Source organism: Gavialis gangeticus, unplaced genomic scaffold, assembly GCF_001723915.1.
Source record: "Gavialis gangeticus isolate Ggan-Ray unplaced genomic scaffold, GavGan_comp1, whole genome shotgun sequence".
Taxonomy (NCBI): Eukaryota; Metazoa; Chordata; order Crocodylia; family Gavialidae; genus Gavialis; species Gavialis gangeticus.
This window is the reverse complement of record NW_017728998.1, coordinates 36,264,763-36,279,876: the sequence shown is the minus strand read 5'-3', so window position 1 is coordinate 36,279,876 and position 15,114 is coordinate 36,264,763. Positions and strand designations below refer to the sequence as shown.

Here is a 15,114-nt window from a genome sequence, read left to right as displayed (position 1 = left end):
TGCCCTTTGGGCGGGGGGCTGGACTTGATCTTCTGAGGTCTCTTCTGGCCCTATTGTGTATGAAATCTATGAAACCCAGGGAGAGTCAACGCGCCGGGGCACGGAATGGTGCTGAGGCCAGACACCGTGTAGGCAGAGAGAAGGGGGGCCGTAAGAGACACTCAGCAAAGAAGCATCACCACTAGCCTGCGGCCGAAGACCCCGAGGGACCGAGTGCCAGGAAAGTTCAGAACATCAACCTCGATAACACAGGTGACAACATCGCAGTTAGCATTAGGCGGGGTGTAAGGGAGGCAGAGCCCAGCAAAGAAGGAACAACGGGAATGACCAAGGGAAGGCACCAGGGGAGGCAGGACCAAACATCATTCTCCCGATGCAAACATAACCATCATCAAAGAGGTGGCAGGTGAGGCCCTTGGGCCAACCCAAAGTCACCCCAATAACCAAGCTGTTCCGCCCAAGGAGCCATGATGAGGTTCGAGAAGAACCCACAAGTTCAACGCTCAGGGGAAAGACACAGAAGGTTACATGGAGATATAAAATTTGACAGCAACATATTTACAAGTTTTCTTTTTTTTTTTTCCATGAAAAGTGTGAATACTAAGGATATATTGTTTCTTTTATTTAAAATATAATTAGTTGCAATTTAAATCCAAATACTTGTCTTGTTATAGTAGTCAGTAAAAACTTGCAGTTTTAAGTCTATAATGTTCTGAAAATTGATGGTACTTATTCTGTATCTGTGTACTACAGTGGAATGCTTATGGATTCATGAAAAGATTTCCAAAATCCATTAGAGAAAGGAGAAATTTACTTTTGTTTTTGTTGTATTATAATAACAACTGGAGTCACCAACCAAGTTCAAGGCTGTACTGTAAAAGGAACTATACGAACACAGAGTCAAACAGTCATTAACCTGAAGTTCTTACCATCTAACTAGGTAAAACAGACATATTATGGGAAAGAGACAGAAGCATAGAGAAGTGTAAGATATTTGCTCAAAGTCCCATAGCAGGGCAACAGCAAAAACACAAAGAGAACTCAGTCTTCTAATTCCCAGTCCACTGCCCCAGCTCCTAACCAAACGATGATTCCCATGTTCACTTCTGCATAGGATATGTACAGAGCTATTAAAAGTAACAAAATTATTAACATTTAACTTTTTACTTGCTGTTTTCTGGGAAAATAAGTGCTCTCCTTTATATTTTACAGTCATTTTATTTTGGTCAAAAATGTTCAAGGTTTCATGTTATATTTTTTTCATTTCATTTTAACGCCAATTTATTAACATAAATACCTTTGAACTGTTGCCGCTGATTCATTTATATAGCCAGTTCCCATTTCATTTTGTGTATGAAAATCTGCTGGTGTGTGCATTCTCACCGTCTCCTGTTTGGGGTTTTTTCATTTTGTTATGGGTTTTTTTGAGCATTTTTGTTCTAATAATAGAATTATAGAAAAGCAGGGCTGGAAGGGGCTTCTGAAAGTCATATAGTTCAACCCCTTGCTCAAGGCAAGATCATCTGTGGTTTTGTTACATACAGTTTTAAAATAGAATAAAATATATTTATTCTAATTGAAATTGGACCCACTTGGTTTGATGAGAAGTAGTCTCAATAACTAAAGTAACATTTCAGATTGTTCAAAAATGTTGAATATTTTAACTGTTTATACTTTGAATATGCTAGTTTATAATTGGCTAAAACAATTTTATAGGCATTGAGAATACAGCTCTTGGATAATGTGGCAAAGAACATAAAATGCTATTTAACTTGGAAACTACATAAAAACATTTTGTATTCTATTCTAGTAGATATCTGTCCATATAATATTCTATAAATGCAAACCATTTCATATATTTACTTTTACATTTAACTGAGTCATTCTTTTTGCTATGTTTTCACTATTTCTACTTCTATATTCAGGCCATGCTCGCTACATACAACTTTTTGGTTTAGAATCAAATTACGTGTTACAACACACATAATTATTTTAATCCACTAGCCTATTTTTTTTTAAAGCAGGACAAAGGCTACTTTTGTATATGTTTTGCAGTCAGTATCAGAATTGTCATTTTACAGTATGAGAACTGTTGTCAGTTTGTAGTTAGTGCGTCTCTGAACAGACAACTGATTTTAGGCTCTCCATGTTTCAGACTGAGAGATCAGGTGAGTAATCTCAGTTCTCTACGTTAAGAGGTTTTGTATGCGGAAAGAATGGTTTTGTCAGTTGTCTGTTACTGAGGTTTGGAGCTGTGGATTCCTCTGGAATATGCATCTGAATTCCTTTTCTAGTCCCACAAATGCTGCATGATGCCAGCTTTTCTGACTTTGGAGCTCTAAATTAAGGCCAGTTCTTCTGCTTATCCCACAAACCCTTTCATGTTCTTTAACCACAGCCTGAGAAAGGCGCCTTGGTTTCAACAGCAGCAGACCAACATATGTTTACTTAATTCCTAAGACATGATGACAGTGGTCTTTATGCCACTAAAAGCTTTTCTCTTTATTATTTTCTGTTGAAGTTGATTTCTAAAAGTTCTTCACATGCCACATATTTTATTGCAGTGTCTTCAGTGTGACCCATGAACAGCAGTGGAAATTAAAGGAACAGCAACTGAAACTGCAGATTACTCAGCTTGAGACAGCTTTAAAGTCTGATTTAGCGGACAAGAATGAAATTCTTGACAGAATTAAAGTAGAAAGAGGTATCTATAAAAGACCATTCTTTTTCTTAATGCCCAGTTACATGATACATACCACAGAAGAGCTCAGCCTATAAGTGGTGACTCCAGGATTCCACTGTAAAACCCTGATTGATCAGTGTACTTCAAGCATGTCTAACCTGAAGTGGATACATAGTCCAAATAAAGTTAGGTATATGCTTAAATGCCGGCTGGGTAGGGGGCTGTAGTCATTAGAATTTTACATTTCCATTAGTCTTTCAATTCAGGCCTAAATTTATTTTTCTCTTCATGGGCATTTCCTCCATGGTCCCTCTTCTTTACTCATCTCTGTTACTTGCTATATACTATACCAAGGTTCAGGTGATTCCTATACAGCTTGTTCTACATTTAGCTATCTATGGTTAGTAAATACTAATCTTAATTAACAGCTAACTAACAGTTATTTCCAATGTTTATACTATTTGGTTTCCAATCATATGATCCAATTTATCCCTTTTCCTGTGGTACAAGACATTTTTTGAGCTTCTTAGTAAATATTTAAAACCACTTAATGCTCTTCTTGAAATTTTAGCAAATTTGTTCCAAAACCAAGCCCAAGCCTGAACCAGAAAAAGCAAGATCATTTAAGTTAAGTACAGACAGTCAAAAAGTCGGAGGCTGAACTGATTCAGTCTTTGCAGGTTAGTCTAAGCTAGCCAATAAGTAAATGCACAGACCTTCACTTTTGATTCAGGAAATGTAGCCATATTTCTGCAGTGGCTCAAGCCAGCAGCCAAGAGGCGCTAAAGCACGGCTCTCTGGTTTGTAGCCAGCATTGGGGGGGCAGTGTTTGCTGCTTCTTCCTGCTGCCCCCAAGGTCTCTGGGATTTGCAGTCCACAATCACAGCAGCAGGACTCTGCAGGATTGCACATAACTTCCTCTTCCTGCTTCCAGGTGCATCTGGGATTTGTAGTGCAGTCACAGCCAGCACTTAGTAGGGCAGGGCAGCTCCATACTTGGGAAATTTAAGTCCCTTCCCTGGCCCCAGACCCTAGCAGAGGTTTGCCTGAGAGGGCCAGAGAGCCAGGCCTCACTGCTCCAGCTAGGAAGCAGGGGGTGGGTCCAGCCCTGCTGTCTGGAGCAGACAGCACAGCCCAGTCCATGGCTGCAAAATGCTAGGATGCTGGGGGACTCTGATTTAACTTGAACCAGGAAGGGATCTGGGACAGAGGTTTCATAAATTGGTTTGACCCAAATCAGTTAAGTCTGATGCTACATTCAGCCAGGTTCATCTGAAACCAGGAGCAAAATTAAAATTAGACTAACACCAATTCTTAAAACATGTCCAATCCTTCAAGACTAGAATCTTAACTACCTATTCCCTGCCATGCTCAGCATTCTAAATTAAAAAAAGCTACCTGTAAAAATAGATAAGCTGTGCAACATGCCCTGAGGGTCAGCTGAAAAGATCCCAGCATTAAAAGAATATCATAGACTATTTTATAGTAAGGAGAAGGATATACTCAACAGGGCATGTTGTGTTTTGCCCAATTGACTTACATTAAGCGGATGGGAATTTGAAAGGTATATTTGCATCTCTGTGACCTAGAAAATTAATTTCTTTTACAACAAATGGTAAGAGAATATATCAGTGGAGGATGAGAAATTAAAAAAAAAACCCTCATTCAGATAAGCCATATAAAATGATAAAGGATGATAGACTCATACTTCTATGTCTTAAAAACTCCTGATTTATGGAAAGATTTAGGTTTAATTTAGACCATTTATGACTTGTCTGTATTAAGAGTTGCATTATTATAACCAAATCACTTTAAAATCAGTTGAGCTAATCCTGAAGATTTACTTCATCCTACTAAAGCAAAATTCCTCTTAATTTTTCACAATTGATTTATTTCAGCTATTGATTTATACCTTAGTTGATAATTTTGAAGTTAAGCTAGATGATTTAATGTTTTTACCATTCGAAATGAGTAAGGATCTTACAAGAAAATTATTGAAAATGCCTCTAGTCTGACAATTATGTTCAAGGTTTCTCTTTCTGGCAATATACTTTTATTTGCGAATGAAGTTTTTGATGCAATGATTTGATTTTTAATGAGGGTAAAAAGACTGAATAATTTATACATTAAAATCTTTATACCAGTTAGAGTGGTGCTGTATCACCACCACCACCTTAGCTAGCAAAAATAATATGAATCACTATGGATAGGGAATTAGAGGGGATATTTAAAAATACATTTATTATGCAGAAGTTAATTTAAAAAAGCAGTCATAATCTTTGGAGTTACATTAAATTAAATGTAATGTAATGTGTTTTGTTTGTTTTTAAAGACCAAAATGAGAAATTGACTCAAGAGAACAAAGAACTACATTTGCGTTATCTAGAGCATAAGGAACAACTAGACGAACTGAAAAATCGCATGAAGTTTTTCACCAAGGTGAACTTTTTATCCCTATTTATGAACAAAAAAGCTTTATATTTTTTATGCATTGTGCAAGTACTCCTCTTAAGAGCAGAAGAATATAGAAATATAACAAATTATTTATTCATGATACCAGAAAAAGTGTCATGTTTAGTGAAATGCACCATGTTATGCTGAATGTCTCTCTCCATTATTCATTCACATCTTCTTACACACTTTTATTGACTATTTCTGTTTCAGGAGAATGATATCGATGTGTCAGAACTCAGTGAAGCCCTAATGCTTACAAAGGTAACTTACGAACATTGATCACATTTTCATATCTGCTGTACAACTTTTTAACTCTTATGTTATGACTCTTTTGTATCCTCTGAACAAGGCCTGGGTTTTGAGAGGAATCTAAATTGTGCATCTTTTAGTAGATAATGCATTTGGCTTGTACAAGGGCACATGTCATTTTCAGCTACAGAAAAGTAGAAGGGAAAAGAAAAGTTGGCAGCATGAAATTTATTTGGGATATGTACGTATTTCCTTACAACATCAAAAGTGAGTTTAGTCAGATCAACAAAAAATTGCTATAAAGCTTCTTTTTACTTACTTCAGTAAAAAGAGTTGCTTTCTAGTGTTGTTTTTCACATTTTCCCATTATAGTTCTGATCAAAAACAACTTCTTGTTTAGTAATTCTGAAAGGTATGCAAGCATATTTCAAACTAAAATATTAAGCTCTTAAAGCATAATAAAAAGATGTTCTCACTAGTGACTGCTCTTTCCTTATTTATGAAAGAACCAGAAAAACTCCTTTTTTTTTTTCTGGGACATAACTTGTAATTCAACAAGATTTGCAAAGAAGTGAAATAAAAGAAATGACTATAGAATAGAATAAATGAATATATTCTTCTCTCCTGCATTCAAGTAAATGCTGTTTTATTATTTTTAAGGAAAATATTCATAGTTTTATGATGTATGATATATCTTAGATTCCTAAAAATAAGGACAAAATAATTCCAAAATTAAAGGCTTTTTTTCACTTATTTGAATTTTATTAGCAGAAAAAGTTCTACTATTTTACTACTATTAAAAATCCAAAAATGTGTGATAGAGATAGCATAGAAGATTCCGATCTTGCAAGTATTGTGAACAGCAGGAACCAATGTATTCTTCATCAAAGAAAATTCCTCATGATTAATTTTATAAATCAAATAAAAAAATAATAAAATTTACCTGTTCTGGTCTTTAGCATTTAACTAGTATATAATTCAGCTGCCACAATAAAGAAACACTTCCTCAAACAAGCCACATCTGAAAACATATTCTAACCCTTGTCTATTCACTAATCTCCTAAATGGCCCCATGTGTATATCATGAATAAAAGAAGTGATAAAATAGACCAGTGTAGAACCTGTAGAAGAGTATGCCCTCAAGGCAGGCAAGGAATCCTCTTGTATGACATTAATATTAAAGAATAACTCAAGATCAAATCTACAATAAATAATGACATAATTAAAATTGTGAGACACTAATACAACATACCATGTTAAACTGAATATGTCAGCTCTCAGGAAATGTTCATTAATATGAATATTTTAGATTGTGGGTTGGCAACTTACAGCCCAAGGGCCATAACCTCCCTACAGTGCCACTGTATCTAACCTGAGGGTTTTGCCTACACCCATATCTGTGCTGGGATTAAAAAGCAAAGATCTGTGTCAGAGCCAGGCCACTTCCAGCTGTGCCCTTGCCACTATTGCTTCTTCCTCTGCCCCCAGCCAGTGGAGAGCTGTGCTGGAAGCTGCATCCATGCTTCTGTTGCTTCTCTCTCCCATTCCCTGCCCTCTGCATCCTTCCACCTCCTAGCTGTGGTGCAGAAAGCAGTACAGGTGAACCGACACATTGGGTCAATATTGGATCAGCACCAATATAAAGAAAATGGACTGTATCGGAAATTGGCTTTTTTTGCCTGAGGCTGATAAATGCCCCAGGTATGTGTGCAGCCACAGCGTGCATGGGGCCAGGAGCGCAGCCTGGCAGCTTGGAGGCCATTGTTGGGCTGGTAAAGTCTGTTGTGGGGGAAGGGGAGGAGGGAGAGAAGGGGCATGGGTGTGTCAGAGGCCCCTGTGGTGAGGGAGGGAGTGGGGCTACCCAGCCGGGGTGGAGCACAGGACAGAGCCTCAGCTTGTCTGGAGGAAACAGGGGGGCAGCTCCTGCTGCTGTGTGCACCTTGGGAAGGCACAGGGGCCATGTGCCCTGGATCTGCATGGGGCAGGCTGCCGCTGCGGGCTGTAGCCAGGGCTGCTCTGGGCTTTTCCCAGTGGGGGCTGGGCCAAGCTGCGCTCGGGGTTGGGTGGGTGGTGGTGCTGGGAAGGGGCTATGGTGGGGGCTACAACGAATTTTGGGATGACTGCAGCCACCCCTGTAGCCCCCTCCCAGCACTGCCACCTCCTGCCCCAAGTGCAGCCTGGCCCGGCCCCACCAGAAAGAGTCCAGCACACCCCTAGCCCCAGCCTGCAGTGGCAGCCCACCCTGCCCCATGCAGTGCCAATGGCGTCTGTGGGAGCTCCCCACTCACGGCCGCTGGGCTCCAGCCGCCGCACACCCGCCACCACCAGCACAGCCATGCCCCCCCAGCCACCAGAGGCACATGCCATTCATGCATGCTCACTTTAAAATGAGCTAGCTTGGGTACCAGAAACAACCTGGTTGTGACAGCATATCTATGCATAGAGTTAGGGTATATTAACCATTACCAGATTTAGCTCAGGTATTGTTATGCTACAGTGCGTTCTGCTTTGAAACAACAGCTTTACTCCTGGCAATTTTTAAAAGTCAATAACTAAGTTAGTATTTTGGAATGTACATCATTGATTTGCAAAAATACTTGGTATCTAGCAGTCTTCATTAATTTTGTATGGCCTACATAGGCCTGGGTAGATTGGCCTTCTAAGAAATTGTCATTGGGATTTAGAGCCGCAGTGCCATGTTGAGGTCCATGTGAATGCTGTCCCATTCAAATTTATAAAAACTCTATGAAGATATAGGATCCCATTTATATTTCATAGTTTGTTGAAATTATGACACATTTTTTTATGTTTCTGTTTTTCACCTTAGTTTCCAATTAGATCCATTGATTGATGGAAACTTTTCATGTTGGCCAAAAGTCTTCAATTATTTTGCATTACTTCCTCTCAGTTGTGTCTTATGGTTGGAACATATATGTGTATATATATGTGTGTGTGTGTGTGTGTGTGTGTATATATATATATATATATATATATAAAAAACTTTTTGATACCATGGCTATGCAGAATTTTTTAGTTATCTCAAAGAATATTAATGTTTTTGGAAAGAACATTGATTATCTCATATATCTTACTGGTAAGTTCTGTAGGTATTTGTCAGTGGTGATAAGTGGATGAGTTGAGATTTGAGTTCTTTTAGTTGTTTGTTTAAAAATCGTTTTGTAGGTGTCTGGTGGGAAATAGATTATGGTGTACGGTGCAATCCTAAAAAGTGCCAAGTTTTTCACATTTCTTTCTGTGGTAGGGTGGCAGGGTAGGGTTAGAATATAGGGCCAATCCTGTGAAATTCTAAAATGAGACTGAATTTCCTGTGAAATAATGTCTTACTCTTGGCACTTTAACTCTGTAGAAATGCATGAAATTACACTGCCAAAACGTTCTCCAATATTTAAAAAAATATCACATTTATGTTATAGGCTCGTAAGCAACAGCAGGATGGAGACTTAACATTTTTAGAGAAAGTAGAAGATGACATCCATAGAGACTTGGAACGCTCTCTCCAGGAGCTTCAGGCAACACATGCGGAAACAGTGCAAGAACTTGAAAAAACACGGAATATGTTAATCATACAGCATAAAATTAACCGGGATTATCAGGTGCCAAACTCTGGTCACAATGGAAAATAATCAGATAGTGAATTTCTCTGTCCCCTGATCTGCCCTAGCTGTGCAGCACCTGTCCCAGCCACAGCCCCACTCCCTCCCTCACTGCTGGGGCCTCGATCTGCTCCCCTCCATGCTACTTCCCTTGCAACAGATTTAACAGCTGGACCCAGCTGTTCTCCACGCTGCTGGGCTGCACTCCTAGCTGCTTGCATGCTCCGCTGCGGCTGTGCTTACACAGGGTATTTATTGGCCACATTATCGGCCACAGGCAATAAAAACTGATTGCTGATAGTCAATATTCCTTATATCTGTGGTAATCTGATATGGGACCAATGTATCAGTGCACCTCTAAAATGTATCTATTATAGTAGAATAACATCTAATACATTTGGTTACATCAATTACTACTACTATTTTAAGGTAAAGCTATGATATAGTAGGTGTGTCTCCATATGCTATTAATTCTCATTAGGCTTACTGTGCAGTAAAATACTGTCCAGTAAGCCTTCCCCCATACAGGGCTACTACTGTCCTGCTCTACCCTCCTGCAGCAGCCAGGGGAAGCTCCCATCTCCCCTGGGTGCTAGCCCGGGAGCTGGCAAGAGGAACAGAGCCAGTCCCAAGGTACATGGGGCCAGGAGAGTCCTGCCAGCTTAGCATGGAGCTGCACCAGGGGATAGATAGGGGCTGGGACTCGGGCCCCATGTGCCCCCTGGAGCAGCCAGCTCTGTGCCCCACAGAGCTGCTCTGGGGAGTGGGCAGGTGCTGGGTTCCCAGTCCATACTGAGAGCTAGGACAGGGGGCAGAGAGCCCCCCAGTTCCAGCACTGATTGGGTCCTAGGGGAAACTGTGAGCAGAGCAGTGCCTGGGTACTGCTCCCTGTCCCCTGTGGTCCTCTGCTGCTTAGGCTGACCAGGAGCAAATTTGTTCTCGGTCAGTGTCTACACAAATGCTACTGTGCAGGTACCAGCTAACTGCACAGTAGTCTACTGTGCAGTAAATGCTCCACACATGTAGGTGTTGATGCTTTACTGGACAGTAAGGTGTCTCATGTAGATGTGCTCAGTGTGTATGGATTATTTAATGTATTTCCCTTATCTTTTTTTAGGCCTTGTGCTTTGTTTAATTGTTTGATGGCTTCCTTTACTTGCTGGCCAAGTTAGCGGTCACATCTGCAAAGGTTCACGCTGCCGTCACTCAGAAATAGCTTTGGGCCTTCAACTTAGCAACACCTATGCAGCTTAGCCTAGGCCCTTTGAAAACAGCCAAGGCTGGCAACAGCATAAGCCTTTTCAAAGACATCTCTCAGCTCTCCTCAGAGATCCACAGGGTAGGCAAAGTAAAGTCAGTGTGCTACTCATACCACCTTGTACTTACTCATTTCTGTGATGGGACTATAGATATTACACTGGCTCTTCATTCAATTAATTTAATTCTGAAAACCACAAAGAAATGGGGGAAAAAAACATTTAACAACATTAAGGGAGCATACAAAAGTGCAGCTTCCTGCTGAAACTAAGAATGCTTTGTAGAAAGCATTCTGAGTTACAACAATTCCACTGACCAAACAGAAATTCACTGTTGGTTCTGGGGGGAAGGGAATGTAGCTGCTGGCTGTGAGCCTGCAGTGTAGCTGGTTTTACATAGCAACAGCCCCTCCTCCCTGTGAGACTGCAAAGTTTTCAGAATGGGAACAGTGAAAGGAAGCAGAGGAAGCTCATTTTAGGGGTTCCCCAGCTGGTGCTGGAAAATGAAGTGGGTGAATTAGAGGCCTCCCATGTTGTCACACAGGGAGGCCTCCAATACACCTGCCTCACCCTCCAGCAGGGGCTTAAAAATCCCCAGACTGCACTCCCTGCGCTCCCTTTCCACCTCCCATTCTGAAAACAGCTTGAAATTTGGAGGCCGTGCAGACAGCAGTTACAGAACGCACTTTGTTTTGAAATGTCTTCATCTGATCCCTCATGCAATGAGCGTTCAGATTTTCACTCAGCCGGCCATTTTTTAAGCTGACTGGGCTATACACTTGTTTGGTCACAGCTATTAACTGCTTTCTGTGACTAGATTCAGTAGAAACTGTCACTTTTGTCTGCACCCTAACTGTAAAGAATAACTAGCTCATTATTGTTAATAAATGAGCCTGTTTCTTATCAGAATTTGAACTGAATAATTAGAAAATTGTTTGTTTTTGCATAGCCTCAGTATTTATTCATTGGTGAATTTACATTTCATTTTGTTAGCTATTATTCTGTCCCTATATGAAAAAGAAGTTGTGGCAATTCTGAAAGGGTGATAAGTTGTTTATACCACTTTTTTTCTTACCAAATATTTTTTCAGGCTGAAGTTGAAGCAGTGACCCAGAAGATGGAAGGTCTACAACAAGATTATGATTCAAAACTGAAACAGTATGTCCATCTCCTTGATATCAGGGCTGCACGGATCCAAAAATTAGAGGGTATTTTTTAAACCTAGATTTTTATTCAGTTTTTTATGTAGATAATTTACCAGAAGTAATTAGGAGCAGTCATACATTTTAAAACTGTTGATATTATGCTAACAATTATCATACTGATATTTCTGTTACTTAAATTAGTATTAAGATCACACCTTTAATTGGGTTCACTTCTTTACCCTGTTGACTTTAAACATAGATATACACAGTCAAATAAAACCCAGTAAATCAGTAGATTTACAAAGTTTAAATAGCTCAAAATAACAACAGTAACCCAAAATATTTTGTAATGCACAAATTACAAATGGATAATATTTTTATATTCAATATCTATTATCATGAAATCATCCTCTAAAATGGGGCTGCCCAAATGGCAGCCACTGAGTTCCTACCAGCTGCTGCTCCCCCCCTCCCCCCCCATTGCTCCAATTGCAGCAATAGCTGGGGTCTCTGTCCTGCCTCTCCCTTCAGTGGCTTCCACTTCCTGACTCTGCCCTCAGGGGCCAGTATGGCATGGAGAAGCATTTGGCTCAGGTCACCTGTGCAGTGTAGTGAAGCTGGGGCACCCACACATGGTGCAGTAGGGGACATTCAAATACAGTGCAGCAGAGGGAAGAACACCAGTGCAATATGAGGCCTACTGGGGCCAGTGGTTCATGCATGTGTGACCAGTATGGCATGCAGTCCTGGTGGTCAAACCCATAGCCACACAGAATTTGAATGGCCCTGCTCTAAATCAAAACACATAAATCACTCCTTAGCATACCGCTAACATACCATAGCATGTTAATAAATAACAATGAGTTTTAATCATCCCAGTCCATGAAGAGTACTACTGAAAACAGTAGGCCAATTTGAAAAAAAAACAAACCCACACCCCTTCCAATTCTGTTAGAAAAAACGACAGCTGCATTATTTATTTATATTTACTACAAAAAATCCAATATTATGTTGCAGACTTTGGCAACACCACCTGTATCTCAAAGACCAATTTTCAAATGTATGTTAGCTTCATCAGAGAGGTGTAAAATAACAGAAATAACTATAAGTAAGTAATTTAAACATCTGACTTGATCTAAATAAAAGCACTAATACACAAAGCCTGTCATCGTAACATAAATATGAAATTTTGCCCTCTTTGTTTATCTTTATGTTTACAAATTTAGGTTTGGAATAACTATTACAGGTTTCCCTCACTTTATGCGAGTTCTGTATGTGCGAATTTGCTCTTATGTAATGATCCTTTTTATACCAAAAATTCGTTATACGTGAGGTAAATTCACTCTTACGCGATTGGTGTGGTGGAAACCCACAGTCAGCTGCTTTGTGTATTGCATTATGGGAATGACACAGACCAAAATAAAGTCTCCTCTGTGAATCTATGCTCCTCACTCATTGTCTGTGGCACGTGTTTCTTTAGTTGCCATCCCCATTATGGTAACATTCATGACCACCCTGTGCGTGCGTGTACTGTTTGCTGTTGTTGGGTACCAAAATTGTCTTGTAGAAGTGGTAGAAATGGGTCTGGGGTCTGTGCAGTCAAGGTCTTAGAGCATATTCCTATTTGTTACATTGTAAAGTGGGTTCTCTTTATGCGAATTTGACTTATGCGCCTTTTTCCAGGAACACATGTACAGCATAAAATAAAGGAAACCTGTATTCCTCTACATGTTAATCTCTCCTTTTTCAAAATGAATGTTTATAATAATTCATAATTTTCTGCTAAATTGAACCAGTTCATATTTATTTTCCTTTCATTTAAAATCTAATATTGCAAATGGGAACTGAGAAGGAATTCTTAACAAGTTCTGATGTAATAATATTCAATTTCATCTCAATCTCTAATATATATTATAAAACTTCATTCCATCTACTGAAAGATTATCACTCAGATATACACCTGCTTTTCATTTTTTTCTTCTCTTCTCCTACCCTAGCAAGTAATCTTGCTTTTCTTAGTTATTTTCTTTACTTTTTCTTGTTTTTATTTTCTTTATTTAATTCTATACATCAGCTCTGCAAAAATAGGTATCTTGCATTCAATGTACATCTGCTATGTTTTTAGTCTAGTGCTCCCTCTTTTAAAAAGTTTTTTTAACTTTCCTTCTCATTGCTCTCTTGCAATCTATTATTAATCCATTAAACCTCCTTGTTTACAGTTTATTTTATATATATCTATAACCAAATAACTGAAATACATGAATCATGATTCCACAAGGCAGTTTTACAGAGCAAGAGCACTGATTTAAAAAAAATTGCAGTTGTGTTAAGATGATAAATTATCTCTTTGTCTGTATGCAGTCATTAGTCAAGGTATATTGCAACCATTTGTCAATGCTGAAAATAAAATTTACACTTAACTCTATTTTCATATGTTCTGTTGTAGCCCAACTAAAGGATATTGCCTATGGTACCAAACAGTACAAGTTCAGATCAGAAATCTTGTCAGATGATCCAGTAGATGAATTTGATGAAACTGTCCACTTAGAAAGAGGAGAGAACCTATTTGAAATTCACATTTGTAAAGTGATTTTTTCTACTGAAGCTGTGCAGGCGTTTGGTGATCAAGAACCTGCAACTTTCTGTACCTATGCATTCTATGATTTTGAACTACATGCAACTCCAGTAGTGCGTGGTCTTAATCCATCCTATGGCTTCACTTCTCAGTATCTTTTGAGGATTGATGACTTCTTTTTGCAGTACCTACAGACAAGTACTGTAACTCTCGAGGTTCACCATGCCTGTGGCACAGATTACAAAACAGTTGCTGCCTGTCAGTTGACATTCCATGGAATCTTAGAAAATAATAGCAGGATTTATAGTACAGCAATGCTAATTGGTAAGTAATATATGAAAATGTGTATCTGGTGCAGCTTTTAAAGTGATAACTATGATAGTACATACTTGTGCTCCACTGAATTAAGTTTTCTAACTTTAAGAGGAGAATTATTCTAAATACAAAGTGAAAGTCACTTGGATATATGTGCACAGATCCCACTGATTTCATTGACCATCTTAGGCAAGCTCTGAAGGATGCAGTTTTTCCCATAATTGTATAAATACTAAGGCAGTGTATTATAGTGACAATGTAGAAGTATCTGAGTGTTGAGTATATTAGAGGATAAGTTAAAGTAATATCAGAAAATACAGTGAAGTTCTTTCTGTCCTCCATATTAAACTTTGAAGTAAATACTACTTATGAATTAATATACTCCTATATATGTAAAGCTATACTTCTATTCTACTAAACAATGTAGTTTTACCTAGTTCTACAGTAATCTGGGCAAAAGAAACAACAGTAAATTAGTCTGTTATAGTTCATTCTTTTACGCCTCTGTAAATAGTACATACAGGCATACCTCGTTTTATTGCGCTTCGCAGATACTGCTTTTTTTACAAATTGAGGCAAGACCCTGCACCAGCAAAAAGATTACAACTTGCTGAAGGCTCAGATGATGGTTAGCATTTTTTAGCAATAAAGTATTTTTTAATTAAGGTATGTACATTTTTTTTTTAGACATAATGCTATTGCACACTTAATAGACTACAGTATAGTGTAAACATAACTTTTATATGCACTGGGAAACCAAAAAATTCATGTGACTCGCTTTATTGCGATATTCGCTTTATTGCGGTGGTCTGGAACCGAACCC

At 38.9% G+C, this 15,114-nt stretch overlaps 1 protein-coding gene across 3 annotated transcripts in view; it reads left to right on the top strand.

Annotated features, from left to right (window-relative positions):
- RPGRIP1L (RPGRIP1 like) overlaps positions 1 to 15,114 on the top strand; it is a 168,417-nt gene that overhangs the window by 61,921 nt on the left and 91,382 nt on the right. For all 3 annotated transcript variants that reach the window (XM_019505718.1, XM_019505720.1, XM_019505719.1), the window contains exons 9-14: positions 2,565 to 2,704; positions 5,016 to 5,122; positions 5,348 to 5,398; positions 8,821 to 9,000; positions 11,347 to 11,464; positions 13,848 to 14,300. In XM_019505718.1, the coding sequence (XP_019361263.1) occupies positions 2,565 to 2,704; positions 5,016 to 5,122; positions 5,348 to 5,398; positions 8,821 to 9,000; positions 11,347 to 11,464; positions 13,848 to 14,300 (1,049 nt within the window). The remainder of the gene's footprint in view (positions 1 to 2,564; positions 2,705 to 5,015; positions 5,123 to 5,347; positions 5,399 to 8,820; positions 9,001 to 11,346; positions 11,465 to 13,847; positions 14,301 to 15,114) is intronic.